Source organism: Schistocerca nitens, chromosome 7, assembly GCF_023898315.1.
Source record: "Schistocerca nitens isolate TAMUIC-IGC-003100 chromosome 7, iqSchNite1.1, whole genome shotgun sequence".
NCBI lineage: Eukaryota > Metazoa > Arthropoda > Insecta > Orthoptera > Acrididae > Schistocerca > Schistocerca nitens.
This window is the reverse complement of record NC_064620.1, coordinates 113,455,649-113,474,809: the sequence shown is the minus strand read 5'-3', so window position 1 is coordinate 113,474,809 and position 19,161 is coordinate 113,455,649. Positions and strand designations below refer to the sequence as shown.

Below are 19,161 nucleotides of genomic sequence, written 5' to 3'. Positions count from 1 at the left end.
GTTCTTTGGCGCAATCTCTGGCGCTGTGACTCAGTGTAGCCACATTATCGGCACATTCTTGACACTATGAAATACTGAATACCCTAACGATTTACGAAATGAAATGTTCTATGAATCTAGCTCCTACTACCATTCCAGGTTCAAAGTCTGTTAATTTCCATTGTGCGGCCATAATCACGTCGGAAACCTTTTCACATGAATTACCCAAAGACCGCTACGGTCGCAGGTTCGAATCCTGCCTCGGGCATGGATGTTTGTGATGTCCTTAGGTTAGTTAGGTTTAACTAGTTCTAAGTTCTAGGGGACTAATGACCTCAGCAGTTGAGTCCCATAGTGCTCAGAGCCATTTGAACCATTTGAATTACCCACATCATGTAGACGTAGAGACCTGAGTGCAAATGACAGCTCCACCAATGCACTACCCCTTTATACCTTGTGTACGTGATACTGCCACCGTCTGTATACGTGCATTCCACTACACGATACCATGACCTATGTCGCCTCAGCGTAGTGCTGTAAAGGAAGATTCTACAAAATGGGTTTTAGTATAAATCCTAAAACAAAATCAATACCCCAATAATTTTTTGATACTAGGGCATCGTGGATTCGCTTGTCAGTGTAACTTAAACGTCAGCTGAATCGCCAAGGTAATGCTCGCACTCCGGCAATGGAAAGTCAGGAACGTGTCTGCGTACGAGTGTCATCTCAGAACTAAGACAACAAATAATAATTCCTCGACTTCCGGAACCGTTACACGGCTAACCTGTCCTCCGAATCGACGTCACAGTGCGCCCGGTCGTTATGCAACGACAGCGACATCATATGATTTTTATCACCATTCTCACGGCTACTTAACAGTCTTGATGGAAGAGATAGGAGCTCCGTCCATTAATGATCACGTAGACCGAAGGTGACAACGAGTAAAAATAGTGACAATATCATACTGAAGTGTGGTTACCTGTGGAGAGGGGGGAAAAACGTCTGACACGAGTCCATTCTTGGACAAGTAACGCCACTTTCCAGATAAGATTTGTTCCCCACGGCCCTTTCGCACATTCTCCAGAGTATATAAGGGCACCTTTGGACTGGCGAAATCACCAGTGTCCACTTACGGACATCAGGAGGCAGACGCTCTTGGAAGCGAATTCACTTTCGCCCAGCTATAAGACATCTTACGCCGAGACTGCACAGATAACTCTGTGAAGGGTGCGGAGTGGTTTGCCGACCACACTTTTATAACTAGTGATCAGAACACGGGAATCTCACACCAGTTGGCTGGTGTATGGAAATTATAGTGAACGGCCTTAGTGAATGTGTTCAAGAGCTTTGAGTGTGCAACCTGGGCTGCACATAAATGAGGTAAGTCACGTTCAACTTACAGCTCCTGTACACTCCTCCATACAAGCTTACATCTTAATTAACAATGTTCCACTGTAACACGGCACCCTTTGTCAAGAAGTACCGCATATTGCGCTGGTGTCACTGAAGGAGGTTTGTTACATCACCGTACACCCATTCAATATAAAAAAAAAATCCATTCAAAGCTTTCTATTTTTGTTGCTTTGGGTTAATACCTTAACATTTGAAATTTTTCTAAGTGTTTAGAGTTTCCTTTAATAGTGATATTAACATATGTATGGTAACATTACTGTGGAACAGGTAGTGTGTTGTAATGCAGAAAACACATTGGTTTAATGGCGATGATTCCTTCACAGGGTGCTGTAACCTGTGCTCAACTGCGTCAGGGCCCAGCTGCAGGTTTCTTCTTATACAAATCCAGCTGCAGACTGTACCTAAACGGTGAACCGCCTTGGGTACCACTCTTCTGACAGACCAGCAACAATCTCTCATCTTATTTATTCTGCCTTCAAGTACAAATGCACTGAATCTAACTGAGGGCTGCCTTGTAAGTATTTTACCTCACTGCTGAATACTATTACACTATCCCTTTTACTTTGTGTGTTATAGTAATGCTGAACGCACTCCTTGTGAAATTACATGAATTTTTGGTCGGCAGAATACAAATACGTTTTTATTTTCAATGGGACTTGTTTATTTCAAATTAATTATTTCATTACATTGCACTCTACTGATTTTCTCTCTCTTTACAGTTCGCTTATTCCAACCAGCTTTTCTTAAAATCAAATACTGATTGATCATACCTTCTCCCAAGTATCATCTGCCACTGATTCAAACAACATCCATCATGCAGCTGGGTAAACTTGATGAACGTATTCATGTCATGGATGCCAGTTCAAACGTCTGGAGCGTCATAAAGGATATCGCAGAGTCAGGAGTAAGTACAGATGGCTTTTAACTGTCATAAATACCTTGTGATTCAATTAACTTTGATATGTCCATTTCAATAGACATGTCGTTGACTAGATAACTCTTTATGTCAATCCCCTTCTCACACATGGAATAACTTTTGTCTTAGGTCCAAGAGGAAGCATTCTACGTCTGTGACATCGGTGACATAATAAGCAAACACAAGGAATGGAAAATCAAAATGCCAAGAGTCCAGCCATACTATGGTATGTTTCCACTTCTCAGCAACAGTAGCATTAGGATTGTGTATTCTCTAAGTTATGACTGAAATCTATTCTGAGCAGCATTTAATTTTTAAACTATGAGAGATATCACATATATCAAGTACAGCTACCTATGAAAAAGCTGTCTTCTGTTATTACTAAGTATATAATAATTGTGGCTAACACAGTTACTTACTCATATTATTTTTGCAGCGGTGAAATGCAACGATAGCCTCACTGTGATTGAGGTTCTGGCTGCACTTGGAACTTGCTTTGATTGTGCTTCAAAGGTGAGTGTACATTCCTATCATTCCTGTTAAAAAACATGAACTTATTTTGCATTGCTGTGTGTATAGAGGATACAATACAATATATGACAAACATACTAAACAATTTTCAGTAAATTCGTATTACTTTGTTACAGGCGGAAATTGACAGAGTTCTTTCTGTTGGTGTCGACCCAAGCCATATTATTTTTGCAAATCCTGCAAAACCTTCATCGCACATTCGCCACGCAGCGGCTGTAGGTGTTGATCTGATGACTTTTGACAGTGACTGTGAGCTTCACAAAATCAAGACCCTATTTCCTACTGCCAAGTGAGTAAATGAAAATCAGAATCTACTTTCCATATTTATGGATAGATCTGTTTCTTTTATAGCATATTCGGTAACAACATTTTCCTTGTCAACTATGTTTTAGGCTTGTGCTACGTATCCGGTATGATGCTGCCGTCGCTCAGTGCCAGTTGGGGAATAAGTTTGGATGTGACCCAGACTCAGATGCACCACGCCTTATGAAACTGGCTCAGTCATTGGACCTAGACATTGTGGGCATCAGTTTCCACGTCGGCTCTGGCTGTGACGATCCACCAGTATTCTACAAAGCCATTTCTGCCGCTCGAAGACTTTTTGATCTGGGGTCTGCTCTTGGGTTCTCCATGAGTTTGCTTGATCTTGGTGGTGGCTATCCTGGCAACAAGGGTGCCCATTTAGACAAGGTAATGTCAGGAATTCTTATCTGTCTTTTTACGAGGCTTCATAAACTAGCATTTCTGACTCTGTTTTGCAATGTGTAAGCCGTCTAAGCAGCTGAATTATCTTTCATATCTTTTCTTCCCTCAGAAATTTTGAATTTATAACAATAGATACACAAAATACTACTTTAAAGCACCTATATAAATAATGTTATCTTAAAATCATTTATTCTCCTTATTTTTAGTTTCTTTGCTTTCGTAGCTCTTTACAATCAATTACCACAGCTTTAGACTAATTTGTTTTCACACTTTTGGTATGCATTTCTGGATAGTTGAAATGCTTATTCGATTTTCAAGCCGCTTATCACTTTAAGATATATGTTTAGTAAAGTCTGTCATTTTACTACAGATATACGATTTTTGAAAATGGGTTTTCATGGAGAAGTCTGGCACTAGTGTCAGCACTTTGGTAACTCCAATCAAATTAACGCAATTTTAGTACACTGTGAGCATCTTACATCGCTTCCTGGCCACATGCTGCACAATTCATTACACAATTTTCTACCAAAGAAGCTGGTGTTTATTTAGTGAGAAGGAATACTATATGCCTCATCTCAAGGTTATTTCCATATTTTCAGATTGCAGAGGTGGTGAACAGTGCCCTCGGAGAGTTCTTTCCTGAACAAGATGTTCACATAATTGCAGAACCAGGACGTTATTATGTTGCCTCAGCTTATACTCTTGCTACAAATGTTCACTCCAAGAGAGAACTTATCAACCCAAAGGATGGGTCCATCACATCAGTCATGTACTATGTAAATGATGGAGTGTACGGCAGTTTTAATTGCATTCTCTATGACCACATGAAAGTGACACCAGTGCCTCTCAAAGTAAGTCAGACAGTGTCTGTGTATTTTTTCTCATATGCCATACAACACTCACAAAATTAAGAAATGAAAGGAAAAGTGATCATTGCTCTAACACGCGATGTTTCTTTTATAGGCAGCTGGACTTGAAATGCGTCCGTGTTCTGTCTGGGGACCAACTTGTGATGGTCTGGATCAAATAGTTGAGTCTACTTTGCTGCCAGAGTTGGATATAGGAGACTGGTTGATTTTTGAAAATATGGGTGCTTACACACTGCCTGTGGCGTCTCCATTCAATGGCTTCCCTGTTCCCAAAGTGCATACTGTGATTGACGTCCAAGGCTGGTAAGAAAGGTTTTTCTTTTCCAGAATCTGACGGTCGTTGCAAATATTCAAAATATCTAAATACGTTGCAAGATTCATTTGTTATTGTAACCTTACTTATTGTTTCTGTAAATTCATACAGGCTGCTGCTCAAAGACCGACTACCCATGATGGAGAATCATTTTGTCATTGGAAACACACCAGCAAATCTACACCTGGGTCTATCCATAGATGGTCAAGGCAACATTGATGAGTGGGATGAAATTCACATGCCTGTTTCATCTTCTGATGATGAGATTATGGATGATCACATGTCACATTCAACTGTGGGCTCAAGCATCGTATATCCATTCCTTCAGATGGGACAAGTGAATTAGGATCGGATGGAGGCGTCTCTGCACCTCAGTTACCAGAGATCATAACGTACTAGGTTATTTTACTCCTCGTTTGCAGAAAACGGAAAAAATTACCTGTTTTTTTCTGTGGCTTTCTGTTTCTTTTGTATCAAAATCTCACTGCATGTAAGATGATGTATCAAGTGACAGTTTTGTGTACTGCAGCTCAATACCTGAAATTTGTTTAAGGGACTAAAACATGAATCTCAGAATAACTTAAAGTATAAAGGTTTCTCCAAAGTCCTTTCAGGTACTCAGCTGTCTGCCAAGCTATCATTGCAAAAGCCCAAGCAGAAAAGAATGTATGTATACACTCAATACCTGAATAGCATCTGCATTGTTGGAACCAGAGGAAACAAATAAAAATCTGTCACTGCCGTGTATGATGTGATTTATGCAAAACGATAATTTGTTGTTGTAAAATGTGTAATAGTTTCAGTTCAATGAAACTCATCACATGATAACTTGGGTGCAGAGGTAAGAAACAATTCCATGTAAGGATGTTCCTTTAATGACAGTTTCCTTCGAGACAGTTTTTCTGTTTAGCTTGTAATTAGAGGAAATACCACCTTAAGTAGGAGTTTCTAATGTTGAGAACCTTGTCCTAGAAAGATGTTAAGTCTTTGTAAACTGTTATACTATTGTCATATTAATTATGTTCTTCACGACCGAATACTGTAGCAAATATATTTGTCTCTAGTGCTATTTGAGGACGTAAGTTGAGGTATGGATACAGATGAGTTTATTTGGAAAGCGTCTTTGTGGTTGAATAAGTGAAGAGGCAGCATCTTCGCTTGAACTTGTGAATTTTTTATTTATTGTCTTTTATAATAAATCTAATTATTTAAATTAATATTTGTTATATTTTTCATTTACGCCATTATAGCCTAATGGCTACAATACAGAAGTACAACAAAGTAATTATCATAACAAGCGTCATTCTACAATTCTGCTGAGAAAATTTCTCCTCATAAGAAAACCAATAGTGGTAGCAGGTTGCTAACCGAGTGCTGCTGCATTAATGTTAAAATATTAGGGAGACGTATTTACTAGGAGTTCAAAAGAAGCCTTCAGTTGAAAAAGAGTCATTTGGATTGATTTCAGTAACAACACAATGAAATCAAACAATTAATTAAGGGACGGGAAGTGCACAAATGTGGAAAAATGACTAACTCCAGAAGCAATTCGAATTGTATTGTATTTAGCTGGAAGAATGCAGCAGATACAGATGAGTATGGGAAAGGCAAGTCCCACATTGTGAGTGGTACTATCCTTGGTCTCACAACCAGAGATGATATCAAACAACATCGACACTTACATAACGAATATAATAATAGTTAATCTGTAAATCATAGTCACCATCGGATCACTCGCATGCCACCTGATTTCTCCATGTAAGATAACTTCATAAATCAAATTAGATGCATCTTACAGAACAGTAGAATCCTTTGTCACACAATATTCAGAGACGTCACACTGCATTTAAAATTACGTATATGCGTATCACAGATTAGATTAAGATACATGCAAAAACTCAAGGTATGATGTCTGGACTGTAACTGAAACAACTGAATCGTATTGGCACAAAACAGTCTTCCAGCTAAATGCAATACAGTTGAGATGGCTACACTTCCTTGTTATTGAATTAGATGTCAGTTTGTAATGTTAAGTGGATATACATATTCTAAAGTTAAATTTTCATTGTGAAAGTTCTCAAAGATAACATCGTCAGTATCTAATTTCATTTGCTTCTTTTCTTGTTTTTACATTTTGTTAATCATAGGCACTTTGGATTATGATTTTTCAAAAGCTAATACGCTGTAACTATTGTAGTTAGTACAGAAATATGTATTTTTGCTTATTCTGAATTCTAACTGTTAATACCGCAAAGGCTTTCACAGATCATTAGCAACTACTGTTTCCTGCATTGCAACTCCAAAATGCCGCACAACAATCCAAAATGCTACACAACAGTTCACATTGCTATGCAATATTTACATCCTAAACATAACTTGGTACTTGTAACAATACGGTATAACATAACACTCCCTTTTAAGCTCTGTTAAATCAACCCTCCTCTCTGACAAACACTCAACTTCTCCGCCTTGTTTCAAAGTTAGAGAGTAATTTGGAGTGTATTTGCATAAATTCATCAAGAGGCTTGTGGCTCTATCCAGTTAGGTGAGGAGAATGAAGTTGCGGGGTTGTCACATAACTGTCACAAGATTTTATAGGATGCAGCTGCAATGGGCCGATTGTATAAAGCATTTAACCTTAGATTAAGATGGAAAAAGACCTCAGATCAAGCTTAACCTGGAAATCTGCGTTGTGTAAACCTTAATCCTAGATTATATCACCGTTAAGTCGCATCATATCTGAGTGGCGATAATTCGCCGTTCAGAGTCAGGTTAAACTGCAATCGTCAGTTTATGGTGTAGTGGCATTACGAAACATCGCTTTTGTTTTTAGCAAGTACAAATTGAAATAATAAAGAAAGTTGCGGTCAGCACAAGAAAGTGGTAAGTAAATACGTTATGTGACTACACCATTCCCACACCACCCATGGTCGAAACACTATTTTTCGATGTGGAAGGTTAAGTTAAGGATATTACTGGATTCTGTGTGTGCGTAATGATTAATCTCACAAACGTTTGTGGGAGACGACTCGTAATTTATGTGATTAGTTCAGGGGCATTTTATAGACACTTAGCAGCAGAGTGTGTAAGATAAATTCGAAATATTTGAAGTGAACAGTTAAGTATGCGAATTCTGATAGCAGTCAATAACGATTCAGTATCTCTTATACACAGTCAATAAATTTTTTTTGGGTTTGTGACCGCATCGTCAGTGTGCTTACAGTAAACGAAAAAATAAAACGCCATGAAGAAGGTCACTTGCAACAGTGACCGAAATGTCAGTAGTTTTACATATTGACAATGCGGTCACAAACTCAGAAAAATATTACTGACTGTGACAATGGCCACGGAAATGTACGTTTATATCTTTTATGCATATTCTCTCTTGGCTCGAGTAGCAGTAACTATGCAATTCGTATTAAATTTTTAACTACCCAACTAATTTCCTTCAACTGTCATGAAACTCCAACTTACGTTGATGAACAGAACACAAAATAGTTTTTTAGCAATATAACACTACACAAGTAACAACCCTTCAAATATTTCAGTCGCTCAGAGATTGTGTTGTGGACTACAGCGTAAAAAATCTCATGTTCGAACACGTCAGTTCTCGGAAATTCTTTTTTTCCATTTTTACAACTTTCTATATTGTATTGGTCATAAAAATATTGTAACAATACCATACTCCCTGTTGTCCGAGCGTTCTGTACCTCTCCCGGGCAAAATTCTCCAACAAACCTACTTGATGTGAATTACATTGCTTCCTTTCGTTTACTTTACAGATATCTGAGTATGAAGATGTGTCTGCTTAGGACGACGATGAGATCCAACGAGCTCCCCGCATGTTCCATGAAAGGGAATTAAATGATAAATAATTTAAGCTGAGGTTTCGCTTGGACAAAAATACCGTGCAGCAGTTTTAACTAAGGTTGAGAAAGGATCTGCTGAAACCAGCCACTGACTCCAATGTACATGTTGCTTTTAACATTGCTGTTTTATGTTCCAGGAAGCTTTTCAGATGGTGGTTGGCAACTTCTTCAAAACAGACGTAGCAACAACTTGCAGAGCTGACGTGAGGAAAATCCAACAATATTTTTATCAGATAACGCGTTTTCCTCTTGTTTTACGCGCTATTGGCTGCACCCACACTCCCATCAAATCTCCTGGTGGCGAAAGTGCAGAGATATTTAGGAATCGTCAAGGGTGGTCATCCTTAAACGTCCAAGCAATCTCAGACGCTAAGCTACGATGTTCCAGTATTGTGGTTAGACTACCGGGATATGCCCAAGACAGCAACATTTTCGAAAACTCACGCATACATGCTGAGTTGGAATTAGGAGAAATTCCGGCAGGGATATTCCTAGCAGACAGTGGCTATCAGGGTTGCAGGCATTTTGTAAAAATTGTTTTGTTTATTTATAGACACAATCACATGTTTATGACACAGTCATAACCGGTTGCGGCCATACAATGACCATCTTCAGATTCTAAAGGCGGCATACACTGAACCTGTGGTCATTGTATGGCCGAAACCGGTTATGACTGTGTCATAAACATGTGATTGCGTCTATAGATAAACAAAAAAAATTTACAAAATAATCAGTCAGGCACTCCATAGACAAAATGTCGTTTTATCCAAAATTGCAGGTATTTGTTGACGCCGGTACTCCGCGAAGAAATGGCGGCTGAGCGAACCTGTAATGGGCCCACAAGAAAAGCAGATCAGCAGTTGGCAGAATGTTCGGAGTGGCAAAAGACGATTTCTCTGTTTAAATCAAAGTAAATCGCGCAGCAGTTATTATAGTTGCAACATTTGTCTTGCACAATACACACTGAGGGAAAAAAAATCGCAACATAAAGTAGGACTTGCGCGACGTAAACGAAAGTTCTTAAGTGTATTTCTACATTTGAAAGATGATATCTATCAAATTTCGCGCCAGTCGCATAAGATTGGCGCTATTAGCGCCACAATGAGGATGCAAATCAGGTTGCAGTCTCGTTTTCGAACTGATTAAAATTTGCTAAAGTCTTTTATCTGTTGTTCTAATATGTGAACAGGAACTTAATTGCTCATTTACAACCTGTTTGGTAAATCATTACCGCCTCTCATAAGCGAATGAAATATTATACTGGGTTCAGTGCAGAAATATTTTTTGGAGGACGACACTTTTGTCTGTTTGTTACCTTTACTTAAAATAAGCACAAATCTTAATACATCCATACACAGCGTTACAGTATGAGAACTCGTATAGCAAATTGTTCAAACACAATAGGAGTTCGACCAGTGGTAATATTTAATGCTGTTCCCTCCACTGTTTTGCGAAATTGTCAAATTTATACACAGCCATAACTTATTGTTGTGGCCAGCTGTTGTCAGTTGTTTCTTGCGTATCGCTTGCACACGCTCTGCGTGAGCCAAAGCTCGAACAAGCTCGATACTGCACTGAACGCAGAGGCGTATAGGGAAATCTGGAGCCCGTTCGAACGCGTATACCGTTTTCTCAGCCCTAAAAAGAATCCATGCTTGCGTGTTGCGTATCTATGTGTAATTAGTGGTTATTTTTAGTTCAAATTACGCTATTGTGTGCTGTCACAGTTTATTATCTTAGTACAATATCGTTCTTACCAGCTGAGTGAAAATATATTTTCATTTTCATTGCCATCAACGAGAACAATATTTTCATTTGAAGTTACTGTCTCCTCATTTACTGACGTGAAAGAACTACAGCCTTCAGTGTTACTTGAATCTCTGTCGGAACTAGGACGTAACGTACAATATTATAAACTACATTTTAAGCAGCAAATTCGCTTCAAAATATTTACGCGAACGTATTAAAAATGTTTACAGACCACTGTATGTAACTTCTGGATGAAAATCAGCATTGTCATCGAACGGATTAGAGACAGGAAAAAATTTTGGTCTGGGGGCTGCAATGAGTTCTGTCCACTTTCTGTAACCGCAAACCTCACGGATTTACCTGCTCCTGTTCATGCTTTTCAACCTTGAAAAAATTTCACTCCGTGTTTGCTCCAGTTTACACACCACATGGAATTCCATGACGATGAAGTGTGCCGCAATAATTGTAAAGTGAGTCTTACGATTATACCTCGTCATGCACGATTGCTTTCGTGGTCATTTTCTTAAAACACTGAAGCGCCAGAGAAACTGGCATAGGCATGCGTATTCAAATACAGAGATATGTGAACAGGCAGAATACGGCACTGACGCAGTTGTTAGATCGGTTACTGCTGCTACAATGGCACGTTGTCAAGATTTAAGTGAGTTTGAAAGTGGTGTTATAGTAGGCACACGACTGATAGGACACGCCATCTCCGAGGTAGCAATGAAGTGGGGATTTTCCCCGTACGACCATTTCACGAATGTACTGTGAATATTAGGAATCCAGTAAAACATCAAACCTCCGACACTGCTGCGGCCGGAAGAAGATCCTGCAAGGCATGAACCGTCATCTGCGACATTGGACTGTTGATGACTGGAAACATGATGCCCGGTCGGACGAGTCTTGTTTCAAATTGTATTTAGCGGATGGACGTGTACGGGTTTGGACACAACCTCATGAATCCACGTACCCTGCATGTCACCGGGGCTGTTCAAGCTGGTGAAGGCTTTGTAATGGTGTGGCGTGTGTGCAGGTGGAGCGATATGGGACCTCTGACACGTCTAGACACAATTCTAACAGTTGACACGTACGTAATTATCCTGTCTGATCACCAGCATTAATTCGTGTCGGTTGTGTATTCCGACGGACTTGGGGAATTCCAGCAGGACAATATGACACCCCACACGTCCAGAATTGCTACAGAGTGGCTCCAGGAACACTCTTATGAGTTTAAACACTTTGGCTGGCTACCAAACTCCCCAGACTTGAACACCATTGAGCATACCTGGGATGCCTTGCAACATGCTGTTCAGAAGAGATCTCCATCCCGTCGTACTCTTGCCGATTTGTGAACTGCCTTTCAGGTTTCATGGTGTCAGTTCCCTCCAGCACTACTTCAGACATTAGTCGAGTCCATGTCACGTCGTGTTGCGACATTTCTGTGCGCTCGCAGGGGCCCTACACGACGTTAGGCAGATGTACCTGTTTCTTCGGCTTTTTATAAAACTTTTTCAGACACTACCAGTCACAATCTGTTTCAATGTTCTGCGAATTAAAGACAACCGCAGTTTCTTCCCACGCCTGTACCTTGTCGGCTGTAGGCGCTTAATCCGTGTCTTTCTTTTTTGCGTTCCATGGTGTCTTTGGATCGTCCAAAAATGATTTCTAGTAGTAAAACTTTTACGTATTGGGAGAAATTTTACTATACCTCCCTTTTATGTTTACTTCCTTCCATCCTTGTAACACACCTTCGATAGTAAATATTGTATATCTAGAACTTGCTACAATTGCAGTTTATCAAGATTTAAGTGAGTTTGAACGTGGTGTTATAGTCAGCGCAAGAGCGTTGGGACACAGCATCACCGAGGTAGCGATCAAGTGGGGATTTTCCCGAACTACCATTTCACAAGTGTACCCTGAATGTCAGGCATCCGGTAAAACATCAAATCTCCGACATCGCTACGGTCGGAAAAATATCCTGCAACAACGGGACCGCCGGCAGGTGTGGCCGAGCGGTTCTAGGCGCTTCAGTCCGGAACCGCGCGACCGCAACGGTCGCAGGTTCGAATCCTGCCTCGGGCATGGATGTGTGTGATGTCCTTAGGTTAGTTAGGTTTAATTAGTTCTAAGTTCTAGGGGACTGATGACCTCAGCAGTTAAGTCCCATAGTACTCAGAGCCAACAACGGGACCAACAACGACTAAAGAGAATCGTTCAGTGTGGCAGAAGTGCAACCATTCAGCAAATTGCTGCAGATTTCAGTCCTGGGCCATCAACAAGTGTCAGCGTGCGAACTGTTCAACGAAACATCATCTATGTGGGCTTCCGGAGCCGAAGGCCCACTCGTGTACCCTTGATGACTGCACGACACGAAGATTTACGCATCGCCTGGGCCCATCAACACCAACATTGCACTGTTGATGACTGGAAACATGTTGCCTGGTAAAATTGTATCAAGCGGATGGACGTGTACAGGTATGGAGACCACCTCATGAATCCACGTACCCTGCATGTCACCAGGGAATTTTTCAAGCTGGTAGAGGCTCTGTAATGGTGTGCGGCGTGTGCAGTTGAAGTGATATGGGACTTCTGATGCATCTAGATACGATTCTGACAGGTGACACGGACGTAAGCATCCTGTCTGATCACCTGCATCCATTCATGCCCATTGTGCATTCTGACGGACTTGAGCAATTCCAGCAGGAAATTGCAACACTCCACACATCCAGAATTGCTACAGAGTGGCTCCAGATTTAAAAACTTCCGCTGGCCACCAAACTCCCCAGACATGAACATTATTGAGCATTTCTGGGCTGCCTTACAACTTGCTGTTCAGAAGAGATCTCCACCCCATCGTACTCTTGCGGATTTATGGACACCCCTTCAGGTTTCATGGTGTCAGTTCCCTCCAGCACTACTTCAGATATTATTAAAGTCCATGGCACGTCTTGTTGCGGTACTTCTGCGTGCTCGCAGGAGCCCTACATGATATTAGTCAGATGTACCACTTTTTACGGTCTGTCCGAGTATATCAGCGTTGTAATTACAGACAGGGTGAACGTACTCAAAGAGTATGGTCTGGTCTTCCGTATGTTTTTAATTTTAATCAGCGTAATAAATACATATTCGCTTTTGTTTAGTTCCACGGTGATTATTGTGCTTTTCATTTTTAGTAAAAGTTGGCTTAATTAGTCCACTTCTGCCCGATACAAGCATCTGTAACGAATTATATCGTCTTTCTTACGCCCGCAATTGGACCAAATTGCTGTGTGTGAAATCTTTAGCTGTTGTTTCTGCGATTCTCGAGGGACCAATCACCCACGGTACAAGGTAGTCTTAGTGTCACGCTCAGCTTACTCGAAACTAGCTGGTGAACACGTCATTTTGACGTCACTTCCGAGTCTCCGGAGCCGCGCAGGGCTTAGGTTCGTGACCATGCCTTGGATGTTTCATATACACTGGCCCGGGCGACGAACCCGGTTAATGGCGGGCGCACTATTTCAATACATTGGCTGCACTATTCCAGTTAAAGGCAATACAATACATGCTGCAATTTTCTTAACTTTCAGCAGTTCCAGTTCTTTGATTCTTTGTTTGGCATTGTGTTGTCACTATCATTACTCACTACAAACCAACCCGGTTAATGGCTGGCGCACTATTTCAATGTATTGGTTGCATTATTCCAGTTAAAGGCAATACAATACATATTACAATTTTCTTAACTTTCAGCAGTTCGATTTCTTTCATTCTTTGTTTGGCATTGTGTTGTCACTATCATTACTCACTACAAAAATTCTTCAGATCTTAAGGATTCTTTTGAATTAGTAGTAAATAAATCTCCCTAAGTTTTTAACGTTAATACGGAAGCCCTTTTTTAGCTACTTGCTATCATTGTTCTCAGGAATATGTTATGGAATACTGCCTTTTTTAATAACTTTACTTTACTTCCATACATTATCAATTTTCTCAGAATAATTTATAATGCCACTTGTTAATGCTTTTGCTCTACTTCCATACGGTACTCATTAGGTTATAATGGAGTAAAGACAAAATATAACAAATATTTATTTAAATAATAGGATTTATTATAAAATATGGTACATTAAAAATTACAAAATCAAGCAAAGATGCTGCCCCTTCACTTATTCAACCACAGCAACACCTTCCAAATGAAATCAACTGGTTCCATATCTCAAGTTATCTCACCCAAATATCAGTGGAGACAAATGAATTTCCTAGTGCATTTGGTAGTTAAGAAACATTATTGTTTTGTTAAAAGTATAACATTTTACGAAGAATTGAACTAGTTCTAGAACAAAGTTTCCACCATTTGACAATGCTATTATGGTGATATTTCCTCACATAACTAGCTAAGGAAAACTGTCTCTAAGTAAACTGTCGTTAAAGGAACATCTTTACATTGAGTTGTTTCATTCCACTGCACCGAAGTTTTCATGTGAATAGTTTCATTAAACTGAAACTATTATGTAATATGCATAACAAAATAGCATTTGCCATAAATCGTACCATACACCTCAGTAACAGATCTTTGTTTATTTGTTCTGCTTCCAATGGCGCAGATGCTATTCATGTGTTGAGCGTACAACAGAATTCTCTAATTGGACCTAAATAAATACAATTTATGCTTTTGCAGTGAGATATCTACAGACAGGCGAGTGCCCGAAATAGCTTTGGAGAAACCTTGATAGTTTAAATTACTCTGAGATTCATGTTTTAGTCCCTTAACCAAATTTCAGGCACTGAGCTGCAGTACACTAAAGAATTTTAAGAATATCTGCCTTCCCTGTCACACCTAACTTAATAAAATGTAACTTACATAGGTGTTGTGTTGTATCCCTGCCATGACTGACAGTTTGTCACTTGAAACATTGTCTTATACGCAACGAGATGCTGACACAAAAGGAACAGACAATTACAGGAGAAAATCGCTACGTTTTTTCGGTAAGGAAGAAGTAAACTAACTAAACGCATTATCATGTACTGTCACTGAGGTGCAGACGTACTTCCATTCGGTTCTAATTAACTTGTCCCATCTGAAGGAATGGATATATCACACCTGTGCCCAGGGTTGCAGGCGACATGTGTTCATCCGCAACTTCATCATCAGAAGATGAAACAGGCATGTGGACTTCATCCCACTCATCAATGTTGCCTTGACCATCTATGGATAGACCCAGGTGTAGATTTGCTGGTGTGTTTCCAATGACAAAATGATTCTCCGTCATGGGTAGTCGGTCTTTGAGTAGCAGCCTGTATGGATTTACAGAAACAATAAGTAAGGTTACAATAACAAATGCATCTTTCAACCTATTTAGATATTTGAATCTTTGCAACGACCGTCAGATTCTGGAAAAGAAAAACCTTTCTTACCAGCCTTGGACGTCAATCACAGTATGCACTTTGGGAACAGGGAAGCCATTGAATGGAGACGCCACAGGCAGTGTGTAAGCACCCATATTCTCAAAAATCAACCAGTCTCCTATATCCAACTCTGGTAGCAAAGTAGACTCAACTATTTGATCCAGACCATCACAAGTTGGTCCCCAGACAGAACACGGACGCATTTCAAGTCCAGCTGCCTATAAAAGAAACATCGCGTGTTAGAGCAATGATCACTTTTCCTTTCATTTCTTAATTATGTCAATGTTATATAGCATATGAGAAAATAATACACAGACACTGTCTGACTTACTTTGAGAGGTACTGGTGTCACTTTCATGTGGTCATAGAGAATGCAATTAAAACTGCCGTACACTCCATCATTTACATAGTACATGACTGATGTGATGGACCCATCCTTTGGGTTGATAAGTTCTCTCTTGGAGTGAACATTTGTAGCAAGAGTATAAGCTGAGGCAACATAATAACGTCCTGGTTCTGCAATTACGTGAACATCTTGTTCAGGAAAGAACTCTCCGAGGGCGCTGTTCACCACCTCTGCAATCTGGAAATATGGAAATAACCTTGAGATACAGCAAATAGTATTCCTTCTCACTAAACAATCACCAGTTCATTTTGTAGAAAACAGAGTAATGAATTATGCAGCAAGTGGGCAGGAAGCAATATAAGATGATAACAACGTGAGAAGTTTTCATTATTTTGATTGAAGTTACCAAAACAATGACACTAGTGCCAGACTTCCCCATGAAAACCCATTATCAGAAATCGTATATCTGTAGCAGAATGACAGACTTTGCTAAACATATCTCTTAAAGTGATAAGCGGCTTGAAAATGGAATAAGCATTCCAACTATCGAGAAATGTATACCTAAAGTGTAAAAACAAATTAGTCTAAAGCTGTGATAATTGATTGTAAAGAGCTACGAAAGCAAAGAAACTAAAAATAAGGAGAAGAAATGATCTCGAAGATAACATTATTTATATAGGTGCTTTAAAGTAGTATTTTGAGTGTCTGTTGTTATAAATTCAAAAATTCTGAGGGAAGAAAAGAGATGAAAGATAATTCAGCTGCTTAGACGGGTTACCCGTTACAAAACAGAGTCAGAAATGCTAGTTTGAGTTCCGTCGTAAGAAGACAGCTAAGAATTCCTGACATTACCTTGTCTAATTGGGCACCTTTGTTGCCAGGATAGCCACCACCAAGATCAAGCAAACTCATGGAGAACCCAAGAGATGACCCCAGATCAAAAAGTCTTCGAGCGGCAGAAATGGCTTTGTAGAATACTGGTGGATCGTCACAGCCAGATCCGACGTGGAAACTGATGCCCACAATGTCTAGGTCCAATGACTGAGCCAGTTTCATAAGGCGTGGCGCATCTGAGTCTGGGTCACATCCAAACTTGTTCCCCAACTGGCACTGAGCGAAGGCAGCATCATACCGCAGACGTAGCACCAGCCTAAAAAATAGTTGAACAGGGAAAGGTTGTTACCGAATATGTTATGCAAGAGCGAAATCTACGTATCCATAAATATGGAAAGTATATTCTGATTTTCATTTACTCACTTGGCAGTAGGAAATAGGGTCTTGATTTTGTGAAGCTCACAGTCACTGTCGAAAGTCATCAGATCAACACCTACAGCTGCTGCGTGGCGAATGTGCGATGAAGGTTTTGCAGGATTTGCAAAAATAATATAGCTTGGGTCGACTCCAACAGAAAGAACTCTGTCAATTTCCGCCTGTAACAAAGTAATACGAATTTACTGAAAATTGTTTAGTATGTTTGTCATATATTGTATTGTATCCTCTACACACAGCAATGCAAAATAAGTTCATGTGTTTTAACAGGAATGATAGAAATGTACACTCACCTTTGAAGCACAATCAAAGCAAGTTCCAAGTGCAGCCAGTACCTCAATCACAGTGAGGCTATCGTTGCATTTCACCGCTGCAAAAATAATATGAGTAAGTAACTGTGTTAGCCATAATTATTATATACTTAGTAATAACAGAAGACAGCTTTTTCATAGGTAGCTGTACTTGATATATGTGATATCTTTCATATTTTGAAAATTAGATTCTTCACAGGAAATGATTTCAGCGTTGACTTAGCGAATACACAGTCCTGCTGCTACTGTTGCTGAGAAGTAGAAACATACCATAGTATGGCTGGACTCTTGGCATTTTAATTTTCCATTCCTTGTGTTTGCTTATTATGTCACCAATGTCACAGACGTAGAATGCTTCCTCTTGGACCTAAAACAAAAGTTATTCCGTGTGTGAGAAGGAAATTGACATAAAGAGATACCGAGTCAACAACATGTCTATTAAAACCAGCGTATCAAAGTTTATTGAATCACAAGCTATTTAGGACAGTTAAAAGCCATCTGTACGTACTCCTGACTGTGCAATGTCCTTTATGACGCTCCAGGCGTTTGAACTGGCATCCATGACATGAATACGTTCATCAAGTTTACCCAGCTGCATGATGGATGTTGTTTGAATCAGTGGCAGATGATACTTGGGAGAAGGTATGATCAATCAGTATTTGATTTTAAGAAAAGCTGGTTGGAATAAGCGAACTGTAAAGAGAGAGAAAATCAGTAGAGTGCAATGTATTGAAATAATTAATTTGAAAGAAACAAGTCCCATTGAAAATAAAAACGTATTTGTATTCTACCGACCAAAAATTCATGTAATTTCACAAGGAGTGCGTTCAGCATTACTATAACACACAAAGTAAAAGGGATAGTGTAATAGTATTCAGCAGTGAGGTAAAATACTTACAAGGCAGCCCTCAGTTAGATTCAGTCAATTTGTACTTGAAGGCAGAATAAATAAGATGAGAGATTCTTGCTGGTCTGTCAGAAGAGTGGTACCCAAGGCGGTTCACCGTTTAGGTACAGTCTGCAGCTGGATTTGTATAAGAAGAAACCTGCAGCTGGGCCCTGACGCAGTTGAGCACAGGTTACAGCACCCTGCGAAAGAATCATCGCCATTTAACCAGTGTGTTTTCTGCATCACAACACACTACCAGCTCCATAGTAATGTTACCATATGTATGTTAATATCATTGCTAAAGGGAACTCTAAACACTTACAAAAATCTCATGTGTTACGGCATTAACCCAAAGTAACTATGGTAGAGAACTTGAATGGATTGTTGTTGATATAAAACGTATACCGGTATATGGCGATTAAATGTGTGTATTGCGATCTAATATGTCCTTCAGTGGTGCCATCGAAAAATGCAGTACCTCTTGATAAAGCGTGCCTTGTTAGTTGGCACATTGTTCATCAGGATGTAAGCTTTAGCAATGTCTTTATAGTAGCTGAAAGTTTAAGGTCACTTACCTCATTAATGCGCTGCTCAGGATGCACACTCAAAGCTCTTGA

At 39.8% G+C, this 19,161-nt stretch overlaps 2 protein-coding genes across 2 annotated transcripts in view; one reads left to right on the top strand and one right to left on the bottom strand.

Moving 5' to 3' along the window:
- Window positions 1–18,740, bottom strand: part of LOC126195492 (ornithine decarboxylase 2-like) — a 488,128-nt gene extending 469,388 nt beyond the window's left edge. The window contains exons 1-4 of the mRNA XM_049934120.1: window positions 18,554–18,740; window positions 18,164–18,348; window positions 17,926–18,022; window positions 17,638–17,714 (exon numbers count right to left, since the gene is read on the bottom strand). Of these exons, the coding sequence (XP_049790077.1) occupies window positions 17,638–17,714; window positions 17,926–18,022; window positions 18,164–18,253 (264 nt within the window). The 5' untranslated portion in view covers window positions 18,254–18,348; window positions 18,554–18,740. The remainder of the gene's footprint in view (window positions 1–17,637; window positions 17,715–17,925; window positions 18,023–18,163; window positions 18,349–18,553) is intronic.
- Window positions 1,114–5,889, top strand: LOC126194680 (ornithine decarboxylase 1-like). The gene is made up of 10 exons (XM_049932887.1): window positions 1,114–1,359; window positions 1,716–1,906; window positions 2,112–2,296; window positions 2,438–2,534; window positions 2,745–2,821; window positions 2,956–3,128; window positions 3,232–3,529; window positions 4,144–4,395; window positions 4,508–4,716; window positions 4,838–5,889. The coding sequence occupies exons 3-10, from the start codon at window positions 2,207–2,209 to the stop codon at window positions 5,070–5,072; spliced, it is 1,431 nt and encodes a 476-aa protein (XP_049788844.1). The 5' UTR covers window positions 1,114–1,359; window positions 1,716–1,906; window positions 2,112–2,206; the 3' UTR covers window positions 5,073–5,889.
- Window positions 18,741–19,161: the final 421 nt, after the last annotated feature.

What these genes read in the sequence shown, in the direction of transcription:
- LOC126194680 (XM_049932887.1), top strand. Translation starts at nt 2,207, where the DNA reads ATGCAGCTGGGTAAACTTGATGAACGTATTCATGTCATGGATGCCAGT. An exon ending in AAGAGTCCAGCCATACTATG is followed by an intron (nt 2,535 to 2,744) that starts GTATGTTTCCAC and finishes TTATTTTTGCAG; the next exon opens with CGGTGAAATGCAACGATAGC. An exon ending in TGACACCAGTGCCTCTCAAA is followed by an intron (nt 4,396 to 4,507) that starts GTAAGTCAGACA and finishes TTTCTTTTATAG; the next exon opens with GCAGCTGGACTTGAAATGCG.